At 42.8% G+C, this 20,433-nt stretch overlaps 2 protein-coding genes across 5 annotated transcripts in view; one reads left to right on the top strand and one right to left on the bottom strand.

Moving 5' to 3' along the window:
• Positions 1-10,728, top strand: part of ATP10D (ATPase phospholipid transporting 10D (putative)) — a 52,781-nt gene extending 42,053 nt beyond the window's left edge. For 2 of the 3 annotated variants that reach the window (XM_064449374.1, XM_064449375.1), the window contains 8 exons: positions 438-747; positions 1,384-1,460; positions 1,999-2,124; positions 2,602-2,802; positions 5,526-5,606; positions 5,851-5,955; positions 7,320-7,507; positions 10,057-10,728. In XM_064449374.1, coding sequence (XP_064305444.1) covers positions 438-747; positions 1,384-1,460; positions 1,999-2,124; positions 2,602-2,802; positions 5,526-5,606; positions 5,851-5,955; positions 7,320-7,507; positions 10,057-10,576 — 1,608 coding nt within the window. In that variant the 3' untranslated portion in view covers positions 10,577-10,728. Of the gene's footprint in view, positions 1-437; positions 748-1,383; positions 1,461-1,998; positions 2,125-2,601; positions 2,803-5,525; positions 5,607-5,850; positions 5,956-7,319; positions 7,508-10,056 lie in introns of those variants that run through there. The other variant, XR_010372616.1, reaches the window with a different exon arrangement.
• Positions 10,729-14,887: 4,159 nt separating this feature from the next.
• CORIN (corin, serine peptidase) overlaps positions 14,888-20,433 on the bottom strand; it is a 164,348-nt gene continuing 158,802 nt past the window's right edge. The window contains exons 20-22 of one of the 2 annotated variants that reach the window (XM_064449377.1): positions 19,890-20,161; positions 18,076-18,209; positions 14,888-17,616 (exon numbers count right to left, since the gene is read on the bottom strand). In XM_064449377.1, coding sequence (XP_064305447.1) covers positions 17,434-17,616; positions 18,076-18,209; positions 19,890-20,161 — 589 coding nt within the window. In that variant the 3' untranslated portion in view covers positions 14,888-17,433. Of the gene's footprint in view, positions 18,210-19,889; positions 20,162-20,433 lie in introns of both variants that reach the window. The other variant, XM_064449376.1, reaches the window with a different exon arrangement.

Consider the following 20,433-nt stretch of genomic DNA (forward strand, 5'->3'; position numbering starts at 1 on the left):
TTCTGTAATTCATTGCAGCTTACCTGTAATCTGATTTGAAATGCACTTTTGGCTTTGCATGGCAGACAAAAGAAATGTAGAGAGCAGAAGTCCTCTATCCAAGCTGTATTTATATTACAGAATCCTTAACGGCTGTTTTTTTCTGCTAGTCTATGAATATTTTCTGATTTGGTTTGGTTTTTTCCCTTCTCTTAGTACAATACCCAAGCAAATGTACTTAAGCAAAGTTAAATCACAGGCCCTTTTATTAACAACAGACTGCATCCTTTGTGATTTCAAAGGGTTGTTCAGCCTCATGTCTGAGCCCTTCTGGATTCAAGTTAAGTGCTACACAAGGGCTGCATTTGACCCTTTCTCCATATGTATGTTATAAATTGAAAAGAAAGCCGGAACACAAACAGTATTTAATAAGTTGCCTTTCTTTTGTCTTTAATTAGGATGCCTGTGCCTTGGTGATGAGCAAAATTTTAGAAGGCATCCAGAAGAATACTTTTGCCAAAGAAAAACCCAGTCAGAGGCTTGGGAATGTCTCTACAAGTCCCTCCACCCAAGCTCGAGGGTTCAGTGCAGGCCTGGTTATTGATGGAAGGACTTTAGAGCATGTCCTTCATGACAGCCTGCAGAGTATTTTTTTGGAACTCACAGAAAAATGTAGGGCTGTAGTCTGCTGCCGAGCCACACCACTGCAGAAGAGTGTCCTGGTCAGACTGGTGCGAAATAAGCTGAAGGCAATGACATTAGCTGTAGGTGAGTCCAGTGGTTATCTTCTTTCCTCTGAAGAGAATTAGAAGCCAGTTTCTTCTCTCCTGTGTTTTTGTTAATGTCTGTCACAAAATTTACTTTACAAGGAAGATAATCCTTTGAGTCATAGTTGTTTGTGGCGTAAGATGATATTAGTCTTCTGAACTAGCAAATTTAGTCCATAAACTTAGTTATGGTAATCTAAAGCAACAAGAACAGCAGCAGTCAGGCACAGTGTTATGTAATGTGTCCAAATGAGCAAGTAAGGGGATTTTCCTTGTTCTCCATCACAACCCCCCAAAATAGGGAGGGAGAGGGGAGACGAGTGGCTGTGATTTAAAACACCCATATTTTCTGTTCCAGCGTACCAATTAAATTCTGACAAAAGGAACAGCTAATATCCATTTGGAGAATATAGCTCGGTTCAGTCAGGCCTTCCGCTTACTCACCCTGCTTTCTGTAGGGTTTTCCATAGGCTGCACTGTTGGCCATAAAATTGTTTTTCTCTGAAATTTCTGGTGTACTTGTATATTTGTCTTTTCCTGCCACCCCCATGGTGATGTGATAGCCAGCAAAGCTGCCTCCAGGTTGCATTCCAAATAAGAGAGGTTAGTTTTGATTTTTTTTCTCTTTTCTCTGTAGGTGATGGCGCCAATGATGTCAGTATGATCCAGGTGGCTGACACTGGTGTGGGAATATTGGGCCAAGAAGGCATGCAGGTAGTGTATACAAAGACAGCTGCCAATGACATCAGATTCCATTCTAAATCGGTTCAGAGTTTACCCTGGAGGCCCAGTGGCTCCACAGTCCATTACCGTACACGGGCAAGAGTTTGCAGCCTGAGCTCACAGCCAGGCCTCAGCACTCTTGCAGGAACGCTCAGAAGCTGTGTGCTGCAGGGGTTCAAGCTCCAAACAACAGAGCTTGCTGCCTGTCACCGAACTCCCTATTACTCATGTCCTGCCAGGAAACAGGCAGCCTAAGCATCAGTGATTTATGTGCAGCTGTGCAGTAATAATAAAGGCAGCCATGTTCCTGCCTATGTTATGTTGGGCTGAGCTGTGTGTGTTAGTGTAAAATGTTGTGTGGAGGGGCTCAGATGTGAGTGAGGGTAAGACCGTAAGCACTATATATAAAAACAAAAAAATTTAAAAAGTAAGGATTTCCAACAGTAGGTAAGTTGCTCACTTGGCAGTACCTGAGGCTTATCTTTAACAGTTTGGATATAACTTATCCTTTCTTTCATGTGCGTTGCAGGCCGTGATGGCAAGTGACTTTGCAATCTCTCAGTTTAGACACCTCAGGAAGCTGCTGCTTGTCCATGGTCACTGGTGTTATACCAGACTTACCAACATGGTGCTTTACTTCTTCTACAAGAATGTGGTAGGTAGCTGTCCCATCCCAGGGAAATCACAATTCACCTGTTTGAGAGTGCTGAAGTGTTTAGTGGGGCTTTATGTTCTTTTTCAGTTTCTATTGTGAATGGGTTCAAAAAGACACAAAAAGCATATGTCAAACAACTCAATTTCCCATTTATGTCTACAGAAACCAGAGACTCTCATTCCTTGGACTGAATTTCCCGCTCAAAGCCATTGTCTGATTTGATTAAACAGTGGGTAACAGGCATTACTAATGTGATGGCAGCATGACTATTTAAACAAGTTGTGTCCAATTTTGAGATGTAAAGCTGTGTGCTAGTCAAACATAATTTCAAAGTGGAATTGGCATGAACTCCACAGCATTTATACTTAATTTTCCACAGATTACTGTAACCAGACCCAAGATCTGCCTGTTTTCCTACTGACTTTTAAAACACTTGTCTATGGGTAACATTTTGTCATGTCATCTTTGACTTTTCAGGCCTACGTGAACCTCCTGTTCTGGTACCAGTTCTTCTGTGGGTTTTCAGGCACATCAATGACTGACTATTGGATCTTGATTCTTTTCAATCTCCTTTTTACGTCAGTGCCACCCATCATTTATGGTGTCTTGGACAAAGATGTGTCTGCGGAGATACTTATGCAGCTCCCACAGCTGTACATGATGAGCCAGAAATCTGTGGTAGGTTAAACAATGCTTGGCCTGAAGCAAATTGAAGTGGTCAGCGTTTGAGCCATTTCTGTCTTTCTTTCCTTCATGGTTCACATCAGGCAAATGGGAAGTTTAAAACCACTGTCTCTATTAGAAAAACATTTAGGCCTGTGCACAAATATAAAAGCTGTTTTTTCAGAAGTTTTTTGTAGGCTCTTTTCAGCCATACACCCAATCTTACCAGATATTTGGGTGATAAGAGAAATTAAGGACTTCAGGTGAAGCAATGTACTAGATAAACTTCATTACCAGCACATTCACTTCATTCACTGCCTTGGCTGTCAACATACTTCCTTAAAATGGGTTTCTTTTGAGCATCTGGGGGCACAAAAACTGTTTTTTCACTGTCACATAAGGGTCTCAATTGCCAAATGAGGAATGAATAAGAACCAGAGCAGATTAATTTCAAATAATCCTCAATAAAGTTCTGTTATTCAGGGTTCTTCTGCCTTTATGGGTATGGTCTGGAATTTGCTGGTTGCACTTTTCTCCCATCTGAAAATGCTGTACATCGTATCTGCTCTATAAGTAAATTCTGTCCAAACATTTAGCACAGAAGACCGCAGGGAGCAGGGGTTAGTTTCTAAATGAAAATTATATAAATCAGTAAGCTTTTTCCTGGTTTCTGCTTTGCTTAGCATGAATTCTAGCATGAGTTTAACTTTTTTTTTAATTTAATGTCATTAAAATAGTATTTTTATTATAACAATGGAAGGCAGTGACGTACTGAGCCTGAGACAGAATATATGCTAGTAGCCCAAAGAGAGGAAAAATTGAGCATATGATTCACCTAAAACTCACCATTTTCTTTATGATCATAGCCTTCCAATAACAGACTGGACATTACGAAGCATTTCTTCACTGAGAAGGTGGTCAGATACTGGAACAGGCTTCCCAGAGAGGTGGCTGATGCCCCAAGCCTGTCAGTTTTGAGAGGCATTTGGGCAATGCCTTTAATAATAGGCTTTAACTTTTGGTCAACCCTGAAGTGATCAGATAGTTGGACTAGATGATCGTTGTAGGTCCCTTCCAACTGAAACGATCTATTCTATTCTGTTCTCTTCCATTATATTCTATTTTAAAAAACAGTATTAAAAAAATGAGCTACAACATGTTGTGTAGTAATTGTGCAGTCTCATCTGTATAACCTGGCAGAAGTCTAGGTCTGGTTTAGAAGGGAAGGAAGGATATACGGTGAGGGGACAGTTTTTTGTTTGTTTGTGGACTTGTACATTTCTTTTTACATACCCGTAAATATTTTATGTTGCTTGATTTACCATAGTTTTGCAAACCTAAGTACTGTTTTGGTACCAATCCGAGCCTCTGTAGACTGGCTGGAGCAGGTCTGTGCTTTGTCAGGCACAGAGAGTTTTGACTAAATAAATGTTACAAGGCCTTAGGATTTGTCCCTTTGTTTCGATCTTCAGGATAGGTATGGTGATCTGAGCTGAGATGAAGGTTTTAAGGCAACATAATCAGAATTACTGCATTACACAATAGTTTTTTCTCCTTCCCTTGTTTTTTTTTTTCCCCTTAACTTTTATCAGTTTTTCTCTTTTTTCCAGCACAGCATTGCCTTGCTCTGTGGTTCGAGTTGTTACATAGTATATATTTTCTTTCTTGCATGTAAGCACATTGAAATAATTGCCTTGAATTAAGTGCAGTACAGAAGAAAGAGACATACTTTAAAAGATCACAGTATTGCGCCATGACATCACAAGCGCACAGCTCTGTACCAGCTATAAAAATGGACAGTAACTTGGATTCGTCTTCAGTAATTTAAAGCACGTCCCTGACAGGCAAAGGAGGAGATGAGTTTCCCACACTACCTCTAGAGAGCAGTTCAGTTCTTGAAAGGGCCAAGTGGCTTTGTGGAGAAACCCATCTCTCTCCACTAACTGTAGAGGAAGCTGTGGGTGACTAAACTGCTCACCTGTGTGTCTCAGTTTAGTGCCCGAAGGACGGTGATATATCTGAGCCAGGGCACATGCAGCTGTGGTTTTGTAAGGGTTGAGCTGTCGTAGCAGTTTGTGCCACTGAGTGAGGAAGGCTTGTTCCTTCTCTTCTCCTTTGTTTTCTTCCCATTCCCTGTTTCCACCCACGTAGTTAAACTACTTTCCTTGTGCCGGCTCAGTTGTCCTGTCAGAAAGAGCTGATTTAAAAGAGCTGTCCTTCCAAGAGCTGATTTAACTCACTGAAACAGCAATGCATTATTCCAGCAGAAAATTGAATTGATTTCTCACATTCTATTGAGTTAAGATAGCTCACAGGGGAGTCCATCTGCACAGAGGAGTCAGCCAGCACCAATTAAGAGGCAGAAGCACAGGGGGTGGAGATAGAAGAAAGTGGGACTTGGCATTCAGTGATGGTAGGCTGCTAGGGCAATTCACCGTCCCCTAGTCCTCTCCCTTCTGTAGCAGTACTCAGTTAGGTAACGCTGGTAAGTCTGTTCTGGCAGGACCAGCTATAAGATCAGGGTTCCCAGATCTGGCTGCTCGTTTAAATACGAACAGTTAGCCACGGGTAGAGTGAGCTCTTTATTCTTATTACTGCAGCACAAAAGATGCCTCTTCATTGGGAAACTAACTGGGATTACTTCTGAAAAAATCTTTCCCCAAATCCAAATTAATGCTAATGAACAATGCAGCAATTTGTTCAATTTGTTCCAACGCCATTGTCTTTCTCTCTTACAGGCTTACTTGCCTTCCGCTTTTTGGATAACCTTGCTGGATGCGTTTTACCAAAGTCTCGTTTGCTTTTTTGTGCCTTACTTTGTAAGTGCTGGATATGAAATAATTTATATGTTTTGACATACTAAAAACCCAGGCAAATTAGAGAATAAAATGAAGTGTTTGATTTTACTTCCTCATATATGAATGTGTACTAACAGATCATCACTGGAACTGAGCTGAACTCTGTGTGTGCAAATATGGATGGTATTGAAACTGTCCGTGCCATGTTGTGCATTAGGACTGTACATAAAGAATACGTTACGGTGACTGCTGTCTTCCTTTACAGACTTACTACGGCTCAGACATAGACATTTTTTCTTTTGGAAACCCTGTAAATACAGCAGCACTCTTCATAATACTGTTTCACCTTCTCATTGAGTGCAAGTCTGTGGTGAGTACTTTGTTTCCAAAAGATTATATTCCTAACGGTGTATGTGCATACAGCTTTCATTAGAATTAAGCGGAAGAAAGAGCTTCATATACAAAACAGAGTAAGTATAAAAGGGCCAAAACGTAAATATTTTGTTTATATGACCATGTGAGCTCTCCTAATGCACCTGTCATTGGAGCCAATAGAATTACTGGGATGACTAAAATTAACTAAATTTGGCCTCAGAGTTATTTGTATGTAACTAGTGAAAGGATCCTGCCTCGTCAGTGTATGGTGGTTTTGGGGATGTCAGTTTAGTTTTGCAAATGGTAAAACCAACCAGGGATCTCCTGAACCTTCATTAGTTCCCAGAGCTTGCATCAAAAAGACCACAATGTGAACTGTTGATTTTGAATGCCTGGAACGGATGATCTGCTCTGTGGCCAGGATAAAGAATTCAGAGTTATATTTCAGTGCCAGAACTAGAGAACCGATATGCTACAGAAATGCTATTCCAGTTTTTAATTAAGTCTGTGCAAGCTAAAACATCTGCATTAGCTTGGATGAATTTACAGCATTTAGAAGGGTAATACTTGGCTATTTTGCACACTTTTAAAGAAAATACAATAATATTTACAGTAGAAGGACACAGATTAATGGGTTTTATTTTTTCCTCTATCCTTTTTTTTGAAAAGTATTTTTTAGGCTTTTTCATAATCAATGAAATTTCAACTTGTGCTTCAGTCTTTTCATTGTTCTTTTGGGAGCATGGCAGCAGTGATAAAAATTTATTTCCTGAGAATATATGGGTAGCATGAGTGTATCCACACTCTGAACAGGAAAACATTACTGAAATGGATTTTATTTGGCATTTTTGAATGTCGGCAAGCTGTCAGACCAATGACGGTGTAGTTTCCATAGTAACTATTATAGCCGTTTAGGTATAAAATTACAAAAAACTTCAATGTAGAACAGTTAATCACTGTTTCAAGCAAGATATATATGGGTGGTGTCCTGTGAAGATCTCGCCTCCATTTGCCTGAGAAGGCTTTCCCTGCTGCCAGTAAATAAGATGGTCATCTAAGGCAAATGGCACAAAAAAAGGTCTTTCAGAGAAGAATCAAAAGCTATGCATTTAGTAGGATAAAAAAAATTAACCAGCTGGGTTACCTGTGAACTGTAGGAAGAAGGCTGCATTCTTCCTGGAATGTTTTGTGTAAAATTAGGAGTATTATCTGAACAGATCTATCCTCTGTTACATTAAGCAGCTGCCCTTGGAGGAAGAGCGCAAGCATGTTCACGCACGCGCGTGCACACACATTCAGGTGTTGCAGGTCTTTCTGTTCACAGCTTAAATCTGATTTCTTTCCTTTTCTGAATTGCAGACTTGGATACATACCGTAGTTATAGTTGGCAGCATCCTGTTTTACTTCGTCTTCGCTCTGGCTTTTGGGGCAACCTGCAAAACCCACAACCCACCATCAAATCCTTATTGGATCATGGAGAAGCACATGACAGACCCAGTGTTTTACTTAGTTTGCCTCCTGACTACTTGTGTTGCTCTGCTGCCCAGGTGTGTTTCTGCTTTATAATTGCAGATTGCTGTTGTTAACAAAATCAGTTTTCTTTCAGTCAGTGATGCTATAAATCTCTCTGGCTAGAGGTCTTCCCCCCTACCATCCCCAATGCAAAGAAAATTTCATAACTCTGCCAGGCTAAGCCGTGTGAGGACAGCTCTTTAGTGACATATTCTCAAAGTAAATAAAAAAATTTCCTTTGTCATTTGTATTATATTAAATATCATCTTTGGAGGGAAAAAACAATAATCTCTATAACCACAGAGTTTATATACAAATTAGTTAAATTAGTGATCAAAGTTGAACATGTACTATACATAGAAGTACTGTGTTTAGTCTGTGCTTATTTGTGAAACCATTTGCTGTTTGAAATTTATGTTGTGAATATATATAAGAACATTTAGAATGAAGAACGCATGTGCAGGCTGCTTTGTGGGGTGGAAACATGCTGAGTAGCTTCACAAGGGGTCCTGAGTTATATTTTTATTGTGCCTAAGTATTTTGCCTCACTGAAGTCATAACTCCGAGTTCAGTAACTCATTCACCCTGGAACTGCAGGAGTGCTGGGTGGAGGTCCCAGACACGAGCATGCCGAGCAGGGGGACCCCTGAGTGAGCCAACAGAGGAAAACAAAGTGTATGAAAACCAGTGAAAGAGACTTCATCAGACTCTTGGTCTAGCTCTGTTTAGTAGCCTCAGCCATCTGCCTTTCACTAGCTGAACATGAACTCAAGTCTGCAGCCTATTAGTGAAGTGCCTCCGGTGCTAATTTATTCATTCTTCTCTGTTCTTTCTCTTTTTTTCCCTCTCACATCATTTCAGAAAGAGTGGGACCTGAAACTGAATTGCACAGACATACTGAGGGAAGTGTTGGGGAAAACAACTGCCATGTCCTCCTCACCTGACATTATATTATATCGTTAGGCACAGTTCTGAGCACACTTTCTGGATCAAGTGCTGCAGTACAGGCTGCATGAGTTGTCAGTGCCACCAGCAGGAAAGCTGGCAGAGCTGTGGCTGTAGGTGCCTGCAATAGCCACTAAGGACCAGAGCCCCCTTTGAAGAAGTCCCCGTATGTGTCTTAAGCATGTCAGGCAGGGTTTTGCCACACTCACCAGAGACCATGACTGATAACTTTGGTTCACGCTTCAATTCAGCAGAAGGACAAACTGTGAGGTGCAAGAAACATTTATGCTCTTCCCTCCCCATCCCTGCTCTCAGCTTGGCTTCAGGTGGTGAGAGTAGAGACTTTTGTTTCACACACAGCCAATCTCCCTTACCTGACCAATAAACAGATAAGTGCTGTTCTAGGACCTTTTGGTAGGGCTGTAGAGAGCCTAGGCAGGGGAATGCTTTAGGGTGGTGACTGCTTCCAGTGTTCAGTTTTGAAGAAGAGGGTTTTTTTCATGGCAAATTAAATACAAAGTATTTAGACTTACCAGTGAAATTCTTTGAGTCATTTACACTCTCCTGGTGCCAATACCTCAGGAGATTTGTAGCTGTTGTGGCTAATTCAAGCTTTTCTACTTCAGTGATCTGAAGCAGAAGTGCCTATTATGGAACCTCCTCTGTCACACATATGCTTTTTTTCTTGCTTATTTCTGATGTAATCCTTTGTAAGGTGCTGAAAAGACGCCACTCAGCAGGGACTGTGAAGCTGAAGGGTGCTTTACACCTTCTAGCCTGAGGGAGAGAGACTGGGGTTTTTAAGGAGCAGTTCTAGAGAGGGACAGATGTTGGATGCCCTGTTGACTGAAAATTCACTGCAAAAATCTATGATCAAAACTTCTGTCTGGCCTAAGTTGCCAGTTAAGCCAGTTCTAATACAAATTATTCCTAGAGTTTAATTCTGGAACATCACTTGTACTCCGTATTCCTCTTACTGCATGTGATGCTTTGTTTCTTTGGCCTTTGCTTTCATGTTCATTCTTGCTTCTGGTGAATTCTCTGGCTCCTGCAAAAGTTAAGAATTTTAGAACGATGCTCTGCCTACTCTTCCCAGCTTTCCAGGGCTGTATTAGTGCTATATTATCAGTGCAAAACAGCAGTGATAAACCGCTTCTCAGTTGGAAGCATGAATTTTTTCTAGGCCTGATTTTTTCCACTATAGCTCTTAACTCCTTATATCTGCTCTGAAGTACTAGGGAAACTCTAAACTGCACACTGATTTTGATGCCTTTTTTCTGGGGCCTGACACTATGCGCAGAATGCTCCACTCTCAGATTAGTCAGGACCCCGGCCCTTCACTGGAGCTGCAAGCCCACGTTGCTGCAGTAACTAGTCTGTAGGAGAGCCACGTTCAGGACAGAGAAATGGAAGCACCTGAGGTCAGTATCCATGTTTGAAAACGCCAGTTTTCAAACACGTTCTGATGCAGTTGCTGGCCTTAGAGTTTATGTTCACAAAACGGCATCTGCAAAAACTGTTTCAGAGGCTGCTGCAGCCTCAGGGTTACTCGAATGGTGTTTGGTTTCCTTTAGTCTTGCGGGAGACAGTTTTGAGTCTGCTTCTAAATGGCTTATTTGCAACTGTGTTTATTTTGTAGATATGTGCTGAGAGTTCTCCAAGGAACATTGTTTCCGTCTCCGGTGTTGAGAGCCAAGCAACTTGACAGACTGACCCCTGAGGAGCAGAGGGAAGCAATTAAGAGATGGAAAGATGACTGCGTTGTAAACTGTAGAGTGGAGTTCCAGGCTACTTCTGGGTCTTCCAGCTCAGCCACAGGTGCTGTATCAGAGGAAGAAAGCATTGCCAGTGTTTTGCCAACATCTAAACCACCTTTTCAAGCCTGTTCAAGGGATGGGTTAGTAGAGGACACTGCCTTCTTACCAGACATTCAGGATGAGTCTGGGAATACAAATGGCTTGAACTCTGAAAAGACCCTATTTCTGAATCCATCAGAGGAAACAAATTCAGCCACATTTGGCGGTAATAACTCATGTGCCAAAGTCCCTGTGTGTGCTTCTGAAGAGGGCAGCAGTGCTGTTTCTCTAGCACACAAAGCAGGTTTGAATTCTGTTTTGTGTGAAGAAGATGCTTTAATGTATCTTAGAAAATTAGAATGATAACTGTTTAAAACTTAAAACTCAAGAGTAATATCTGTTGATTTAATGCTACGTTGTGGTTTTGTTTTCTTCAGCCAATGTAGATGATGCACACATTTCCTTAAAAGCTTTTTTGTTTATAAAGCTTTTCAATAATTTATTAAGATGTTCAAGATCTGCGTTGGTTTTTATATTTTTTCACACAGTAGACTTTGCATACAGCGTATTTCCTGTATGCAACCCTGCGTAATACCGTGAGGTGTTATGGACAGGACACTGCAGGATCCAGTTCAGGTAAGCCAACCCACTCCCTTGCACTGCTACCTAAAATCCTAGCGTCCTCTGGGATTCACCACTTGCTGAAGTGTGAAGTAAGCAGAAAGGCTGGGATGTAGCGTTACTGGCTGGCTTGTTGCGAGACTCCTCCTGTACGTGTATACAGTGATTGTTCTAACCATTGTGGTCCAGTTTGTTTACCAGGTGTTGCCTGGGCTGCCCCAGTGCTGGCCAAACACAATTTTTACCATCAGAAGAGCGGCCCAGGTGAGACATTGGTGTCACGTGTCTCCCTCACCTTCCTCTTCCACAAAAAGAGCAAATCCTAGTGCAGCCTTTTGTTCTCCATGATAATTCATCCTCCTGCTACATCCCCTCCTTTTTGTCTCCATGTGCTGTTTCATGTCATTTGCCACTGCCTGGACTTCTTTTCTTCCTCACCCAGCTCAGATGTTGGCTGCCTGACTTTTCTCTGAGCTCTGCCTCATGCCTGCACTCCAAAATTGTCGGCCAGTGGCAGTGGGTAGCTCTGGCCTGTCCTCAGGTCTTCTCCTATAAATAGCAGCTTCCAGCTGATGGCATTACTCTTCTTCACTCTCAGGTGTTTTTACATTCCTCCAGACTTTTATAACAAACAGCTTAAGTATCTCTAAAGGCGGCTCAGAAGAAGGTATAACCCATCACATGTCCCACATTTGAGCTCTGTTGGTCATCTATCTTGGAGACGTTCTGCCTCTGCCAGTGTCCCACTGCTGTGCGCGTTGCACAAACGCTGGCTGAGGTGCACGTGGCTCCCTTTGGATTCCAGGATGCCTAAACTACTGCCTCCTTTTTACTTCCCTCCCCAAAAAGCTACATGGCCAATTTATGGAGGAACTTAGGATATTGTTTGTGTCCACTAGCACCTGTTGAAATAAACAGTTTCCTCAAACTGTAGCTGCTAATGAATTATTAGTATTGAGCCCATTTTTTGGTTCTGTTTCTTTCTAAAACTTTCTGCTTTCAAATTGCCAAGATTTGTGTGTTTATTTTTAGGCACCGTGTTGGAGCAAGGGCCCTGCTTTTTAATTGAACCATGAGCTTTCCATGTCAATGATCAACATTACATATTCCACATCTTTTAAGATCCCTGAAAGAATTTAAACAAACGCTGTGAGGTCCGAGACAGCTGCTGCTATGCCGGGCAGATATTGAGGGCATGCTAAGTTCATTCAAATGCAGGTCACCACATGTTACCAAAAGTTTAAAACAGTTCTGTTTTCAAAAGGTAGGATGTAATTAGGGCTGACTCCATCCCTAGTGTTAGTGAGGAGAAAAATGTTCTTTTTGTTTAGCCTGCAGAAGAAAAACAGTGGAAGGAGCCAGTGATGACAGCCATTTCTGCAAATGTATTTTTTTTAATTTGGTTCAACATATGACAAAATATTTTTAAGTTCTAACATAAGATTAGTGGGGACCTTTGAAGTGATGGTAGACATTCAAATTCTAAGAGACCACATCGAGCGTGCTGGTAGCAGTTACAATTTTCAGATGTTTGCCTGTAGCATCCTTCTTGCTGCAGGGGGCACTTTGCCATGAGTGGACTCCAGGTGTCTCGAGTGAAACATCTCAGCTTTCTCTGCAAGCCACAGGTGTGGCTGCGAGGTGTCCAAGAAGGAGATGCAAAGCAGCCAGCAGGTTGCGCAGGGAGATGAGCTGCTACAAGGGCAGAATCATACAGGAACAGGCTTGCCGGGACTCAGCGAAGTCATCTGCTCTGCTCCACAGCCCCAAAGCAGGCTCAGCTCTATCTGTACCACGCCTAGCAGGTGTTCTCCTGTTGTAAAGAGCTCCAGAGGAGCAGGCCAAGCCAGTGCTTTCCTGCCCTCAAAGTCAAATATTGGGTTTGTTTCCATTGTCTCACCTGAATGTTTCTTCTGCAACCTGAATCTATGGCCTCTCTTCACTTTGGCCATGGAGAACAGATCATTCTGTTCTATGGTTCTACAAGTCTGTGACTCTTATGACTGAGGTACGTTGAGGTCTCATGGAGGAGCTCTGGGACTTGCAGTGACCTGAGGGGGTGCTGGGCCCAGCTCTCTCCCTGTCACTGTTAAAAAGCAGTTTGGAGGACAACGCTGGCCTGCAACCTGCCCTCTTGTTGCCCCTGCTGCAGGGGCAGAACCTACCAGCGGATTTGGCAGGTAGCTGATCATCTAGTTGCAGGAGTTTACCTGTGTATCATACAAAAGCTGTACATATTCAGGCTAAGATCTTCCAAAACCCTCTGTGACTGTGAGCCATCAAAACTACATGAAGAAATGTGAGCGGCAGTCACCTGTTAGACCTGGGGCCAGCTGCGTGATGCCTCTGGGACACTTAAATTGCTACCACAAGGCTTTTTACAAGCCTAGTCACCCCACTACTCACTGCCTGGTGTGGTGAGGCTTTCAGGGTGGATTTTGAAACTGGAGGAAGGATGATTTCATCTGGGTTTCAGAAGTGCCAGGCCCTGTGGGTTGCCTTGGAGCTTTAGGTCCTTTTAAAAGAAGTTCCTCTGTGCTGAGAGTGTAAGTACTTCTGTACCACTGGAAGCGGTACAAAATCACACACACACACATTTTAATTTTTTTTCTCGGTATGTTGTTTCACTGACAGCGCGCGTTGCTTAAAATTGCCCACTATAGGTTGTGTTCTTTTACAGGACTTTGTAAAACCCGATGTTTTTCTTTTTTGTTGTTGTTGTGGACAAACAGAAATATCTAAGGGCTGTCTGCTGTGATGACTTGCTGTTTTTTACTGAAGGGGAGATGAGGGTAGTGAGTCTTTAATAAAAGCTTCAAAATGCTGATCGGCCATATCTAAAGTGGTGCCAAATGAAGGGTGCGAGTGAATCGCTCTCCTTTGCTTCTCAACAGTTGAATGTTTCCTTTATTTTTTTTAGCACTGGAGACGTCATGATCCCCTGCTTCCTTCTGCACTTAGGCACAGCATGACCTGACTTTTCCGTTTTGAAAACAAGGTTTTTCAGATCATCTCACAGGTGCCTTCCAGATGGCACGAAGGAAGGCACAGCATTCACACTTTCAATTGTCAGTTTAAAATAAACCAAAACAAGCACCTTCAACTCCCCGAACTTTGGAGCTACACCTAGAGCAGCTTTAACTCACTTTTTGATGTGCAATATTTCATTTACAGGAAAAAAAAAGCTTTTTAAAAATTATTTTTCTCACAGCAGCCGTACCTGTGCTAAACATTTGCAGCTGGCAGTCAGCCACAGCCTTTACTGAGCATTTTCGCAGCACAGTGAGCTTTGGTGTGTACCTGGGGCGCAGTTTGAGCTGAATGTTTAACCCCAGCTGTGTATTTCCCCTCAGCCCTGCTGGCTGCAGAGCACCCGCCGCTCCTGCCGGCCCTGCCTCTGGTCAGGCCAGCCCTTCCTCCCTGCGGAGGCTGACGGGCAAGTTCTGAAGGTGACCGTGTTAAGAATATTCTCATAGCTGAATTTCAGTATGGTTTTTATATTATTTGCTCCTGTTTTATTCTGGTTGTGGTACTCTTGTCCTCATGGTACTGGATACCTTATTGTTGACTGCAGTGAAAAGGCAAATTTTAACTATTTTAAGTTTCTGCATGCTTATTATTTTGATTTCAGCACACGTACATGTTGTTGAAATGCTGTGTACCAGTTAAAAGGGGACGGTTATTTCAAACTAATAATATTCCCAAGGAAAGCCATAGACCAAAATGTGTTCATAGAAATTTGATGGCAGCTTTAGTTTTTCAGGTTTTTCAATCAAGAGTAGTTGTTGGCAGCTGGTAGCGTTCTATATTGGAAGCATACATGCAGAAGAAACTGAAAGTTGTACAGTGATGGTAGTGCCAGAACCGCCGCAAGTGTTGTAGCACCAATAGGGCTGTCAGGGCTGCCTAAAAAAGCTAGATAAGGGTACGCAAATACCTTTTAAGGTTATTTTTAGGCATTATTGCTAAAGTTATAGCGTCACACCTCCATATTGTCACTGAGTCTCTCTAAAGATTAAAACACATTTTCAACACAGAAGTTACTTGGAAAAGGACTGTAAATTTTTATTAGTACAGCTAGAAAGAAACGCATCCACTTGACTGTGTGACATTGCTTCCATTTGGAGCTACAGCTGTGGTAGAAGTAAAACCAACAATTGTTACCTTACAGTGAGGGTACACTTGTAAGAGAAACAGCGTAATTGTGATCATAGCTGTTATGTCAGCACACAGGGAAGGGCTTGTACAGTGGAAGGAGGAGTATGTTTGCCTATTTCATGTGCACACATAAAAAAAGCAGTATAAAAATACATTTATAAAATTACAAATTTCCTCTTTACACGGAATGTTGTGTCAGACACAGTTGTGGGGAAGGAAAAGACCCAACTGCTCCCTCCTAAAGCCATCTGGGATGCGGCCTCAGCCTCTAATTTCTTTAGACGGATCCCATACAGGAGGGACTGGACCATGTGTTTAAGCAGGCCTCTCCCTCATTTCCTGGGAGGGACTGCTCAGAAACTGGTGGCGGGCCAAACCCAGTTACTGAAAATGTGGCCTTACCTGTTATCATTTGGTAGTGCTGATATCTACATGAAGTGATTATATGCACTCAGTGCTTTACAAAACTCAACACTGCTAACCACTTCATCTGGTGGAGAGACGTCACGCTGGGCTGTTCGTTTCACAACAGCACCTCTTGGAACACCGGCCTCGCTGACACCTGCCTGTCAGCACACACGTCAGACAGGCGGCGGGGCGGGCTGGCTCCGACAGCCCCTGGGCCGCCTACCCCGGTAACCAGCTCTGGGACTTTGCTGTCCTACAGCTGCAGAGCTCCTGGCCCAGAGAAAAGCTGAAGTGGGGGGATGGAGAGCTCCAGCTTCCATATCCCTGAGGCAAGGCCATCAATAACCTGCTGCATCTGTAATCTACTTGTACTGGAAAAACACGGTCGCAGCTGCTTTCTCCCATTTATAGCTGGGAAAAGAAGCGTGTTTATATGTTATAGTAAAAATCCTTAATCGGTTAAAAAAAAAAAAAAACAAACCAAAAACCAACAAACTCAAGCTTAGCAAAGCCTAGAGGGATTTTCTTTCTGGGCGTGAAACAGTGATACAACAGTCACTTGAGTTTCAGACTCTGTAACATGAATACTGACTATTTATTAATAATGCTGTCTAGAGTGCTGTCTAGTATGTCTAACGTTAGGCATGTTAAAGAAGCAGCTATGGAAATAAGAGGTAAACTTTCACTAAAGCAAGATTCAGCTCTATGTAGATTAGTTGTAACATGATTAATAGTACCTGAAATGTCTGTTTGTTAGCTCCTAATGCATGTTTCCACATATGGCAGTCATGGTATTGACAAGGCCCTGCCATGTTGTCATGGGGGCATGCCAGAGGTAGCAGAGAGGGTAATTCTATGCCTTAGGCTGGGTTCACAGCGGACCAGGCACAGCACTGAAAACTGTGCAAGTTTTAAATGCATTGTTCTCCAGTGAAATTCATCCTGTAATCCTCAGGTTCCTGACGCCTCCCAAAAGCTGTGAGCTGTGTAGGGCATCACCTACAGCAGCTGGTTAGTCACACTGCATCTTTTGCACTTTAAATCTGCATTTTCCATATCTCACCAGATGTTCAACGTCACTGACGCTGTAGTAGGCTGGAGATGGTCAATGCACACTTTATAGGCTGAACACATCACACAAAACGGGGAAAAAAGCCAGTGGGACGTAGGTTTGGTAAATGTGCTAATCTGTGTAGCGCTGTCAAGACATGGGTGTTTCCTGGACAGATTAGGACATTGGAAGCTTCAGAAAATTAAGCGGTAGAAACCATCTAAGGAGTGTGAACAAGTACATTTTGGTCTCGGGTGCCTCAAGTGGTAGCTAGGAGTCTAGCCGCCCCTAGGGAGACCCAGGCTGGCTCTGGGAACAGCAGCTGTGGCGTCTGGATGGCACGGGGCTGTGTCCATGCACATTAGCCACCCTGAGGGACAGAAAGTGTTGGCTCAGGCACACCAGCAGCACACGGCTACACACCTCTGGAGACCTGCACGTGTGCTTCAATGTGCTCTGTGCCACACAGATGTACCACCTTCGTCACTCTCCCCCACACCCTCCAGTGTGAGGTGCAGCCATGCCTGGCATTGCCCTTGTGAATATACGTCCTGTCAGTGCCACCTGACTGCATCAAGTTTGCGCCTCATGACAATAAGTGAGAGAAAATGCATGTGCTACTAATTGACTAGTATTAAAATAGATTATCTAAAAAGGTTTTTCTAGTCTGTGCTACTGCTTAGTTTGAATAGCTGAAAGGCAGAAAGTGGCTGATTCTTTTCTTTTAAGCCTTTTGCTGTGCGTGGAATATCAGCACAACACAGTTAAAAGAAAAGTCAAAAGGATTATTAATTCTACCCCAAAGTATATTCACCGCAGAGGGTTTACCGTTAACATACACTGCATATTCTGTAGCTCCACAAGAAGAATAGATAGAGCTTGAAACTCCTTTTCATAGAGTTTTTGGACTGTGAAATCTTCGGTGTTGATGTGCTGATTCCTTTTTTCTTTTGTCTGTCAGCACAATTCTTACCATCTGGAGTTAGTTTAGCAGAAAGGTGTGGATGTATATTTGTCTTTCAATCCACTCAATAAAATGTGACACATTACTGTAAACTCCAGGTCCCAAAACCTTGGAAAAGCAGACAGAGCCCCAAGATGTTAAACCAAACAAAGTCCAGCGCCCTGCAGGTTGCTCACACACCAGCGGTCCTCCACTGTCACCCTGCAACGTGAAAGAAAAAAACCAGTCTGCAGGGGCTACGTGTGGCCACCAGTCATATGGTTCAAGCTGTGTCTCAGTTCCTGCAGCGACTCGCCTGTAATAGCTCAGCTGTAAAAATCGGCTGCTCTGCTGAACTGCTTAGCAGCACACAGCGTTACTGGTAGTTATTCCCTGATATATTTGTACAAAAAATTAGCTGCAGAAAGCTCATACAAGTTTAGAAAAGTCAGATAGTTAACTAACACAGATAAACCTTAGCATCTTCAAGCAGCAGTTCATTACCATAAACTGAAGTTGATTGATTATACCAATAATAATAATAATAAAAGTTGGGTTAAAATACATAAATAACTTGTAATTCCTGTAGTAGATGAAGTATGCTCTACCTAATAAACAGCTTAGCACTTCGATTTCTAAAAGCAAGCCTAGCTGTGAGTTCCTCCTCAGAGAGAAGCCTACCATGCAAGAGTCCACAGTGCCAGACTCGTAGCCCGCGCACAGCATCCTGCTGGTGATGGTTTTCATGTCAAAGTATGACTGGCATTGTTCTAAGGAAATGATGCGAACCTCTCCTTCTTGAAGCTTGAAAGGCACTGGAAAACAGAATTAAGCATTAAACTACACATGCACGCACAGATAGTTATGATGGCACTTCGAGATATGGTATTTCCATTAAGATAGATTATAAATATTACCTTTTATATAGATACTAAACATAAGGAGAGAAGAACCCCGCCTTTAGCACAAAGCTAAGGTGAAAGCAGGTGGTGGTTTGCACTGCTGCCATTCAGGCTTCGCGCCTGTCGCGCTTCTGAGCCAGGAGCGTACATGGTGCATTCTGGAGGAGGCCTAGTCCCGTGGGGACTGGTGTGACGCTTGCTGCTTATCCTGCCTTCGCACTGACAGACTGGGGGGGGGGGGGGGGGAGCACCTTTACCTGACACAGTACGGGGCTTTTAAGGTGGGGGCAGTATTGGCTGGAAAACAGTAACGTGAGGGAGGTGGAGGAGAGGTTTGACTCATTGTTCCATGGCAAGATCTCCCAGTTTCTTGGTGTCTCTCATGGTAAAGCTTGGTATAGTCACAGGCAGTTTGAGGTATGTTTGGGTAAATCTGACTTAGAGAGTGTACCAGGGAATCAGCATTCAAAGGTTATTGAAATTAGCCCATTCAGGAGCCAATAAAGGACTTCTTCCTAGTGTAAACAGCTGACCAAGCTCAAATTTTAAGGACAGTTGTTCAACCTAGGGCATGAAGGACTAAATGCTGTGTAGCCATGATGGGTTCTGACGCTTCGTAACATAAAATCTTTAAAAGCAATGCTGAAACCACATTGGACAGCAAAGAACCTTTTTCCACACTTACCAGTGGTGCAAAAGCATTTTGGGGGTTGGGGAGGTGGTTCCTGCCTTTACATGAAAGATATTTTTAGATGGGTAGCGCAGCTAGTAAACAGCCGATCGCTCACAGGTGCCATTTAATTTTTGCCACGTCTGACCTGGCCACTAGAGGTGACGTCCCACCTGAGGCAATTCCAAAAGGACAGTTTCCTTCTCAAGTGTACAGACCGACAGCCTTCCCTAGTAATTGCTACACTAGTGAAGGGCGAAACACAATGGCTAGAGCGTTAACGGGTGGGGCCAGGATAATTTGCATATGATGCATGCAGAATTGTTTTGTCTAAACAAAGATTTTACATAACACCACTGTTCTTGTCATGGGACCCAACGATTGCAGTGGCCACAGAACAAGAAAACACACTAGTGGTCTGTTCAGAGAGACAAAAACAACACTTGTGATTATGCCTGGATGGGATAAATTATGTCACAAGTCAAAGTGTGACACAGAGCATTGAATCCTCAAGAAAATATTCATGCAGCCTGTATGCCAGTGCTTTCAGTGAACTAAAAATGTTGCCTTCCCCGCTGATGAGCTGATACCTTCTCAATACAGTTCTGAATGCAAGCTAGACCAGCAAAGTTATAACCAATTCAGGTGACTTTCTTGATAGGAGTTTCTAGATCCTCAACAGTTTTTAAAATCAAGCCATGTCTCTAAATAAGGATTAAGGAGCATAAATGCAGGCTGCTGATTTGAAAAAGCTACGGTCTAGTCACAGCTAGATCCCTTCACGCGTAGTTACAGTTCTCTCATATTTAGTAAGATCCAGTAACAGTATAAATGGATAAGGCTTTGTAATGGGATCACTCATTTGGTTAACTCAGAAGAAGGTTAGCATGTTTTTCCAAGAATCCCAGAAATACTCATCTTACTTTTGTTGCCCATGTGTCCCCAGCCTGTGATGTAGCAGTAGGTATCCGGCTTGGCCAACTGGTCCTTGCTGGGCAAACAGACAGGTCTTACGTAGCTTGTCTCGTTGATATCCTTGTCTAGTTCCACAATGCTGATATCATAGTCTACGACCGCTCTGTTGTAGCGCGGATGGAGGATAATGGTCTTCACTAGTCGGGTCTGCATGAAGCCTGATGGATGATCAAGATTGCTAATCCCAAACACTACCTTCCAAACAGCTGCATTTTCTCTCCTTTGTAAAAAAGGAAAAAAAATGGGAAATTTCACTCAAGAGCATTCTTTTAAGCTAAAATACCCACAATTTTTTTCTCCCTGACTTTTTGCACATTGCACTTTGCAAAGGATTGCGCATACAAATGCTACAAGAAGAAACCAAATACTTTAGGCATCATCACTTACAGCTAAGAGCTGAGCAACAGAAGATGACACTTACCATTTCCTTCCTGCCTGTTACCCAGCGAATTAAAGCTCATGCCTTCAGAAGATAATGTAACCACCTATTAG

The sequence above is a fragment of the Phalacrocorax carbo genome, chromosome 4 (assembly GCF_963921805.1).
Source record: "Phalacrocorax carbo chromosome 4, bPhaCar2.1, whole genome shotgun sequence".
NCBI lineage: Eukaryota > Metazoa > Chordata > Aves > Suliformes > Phalacrocoracidae > Phalacrocorax > Phalacrocorax carbo.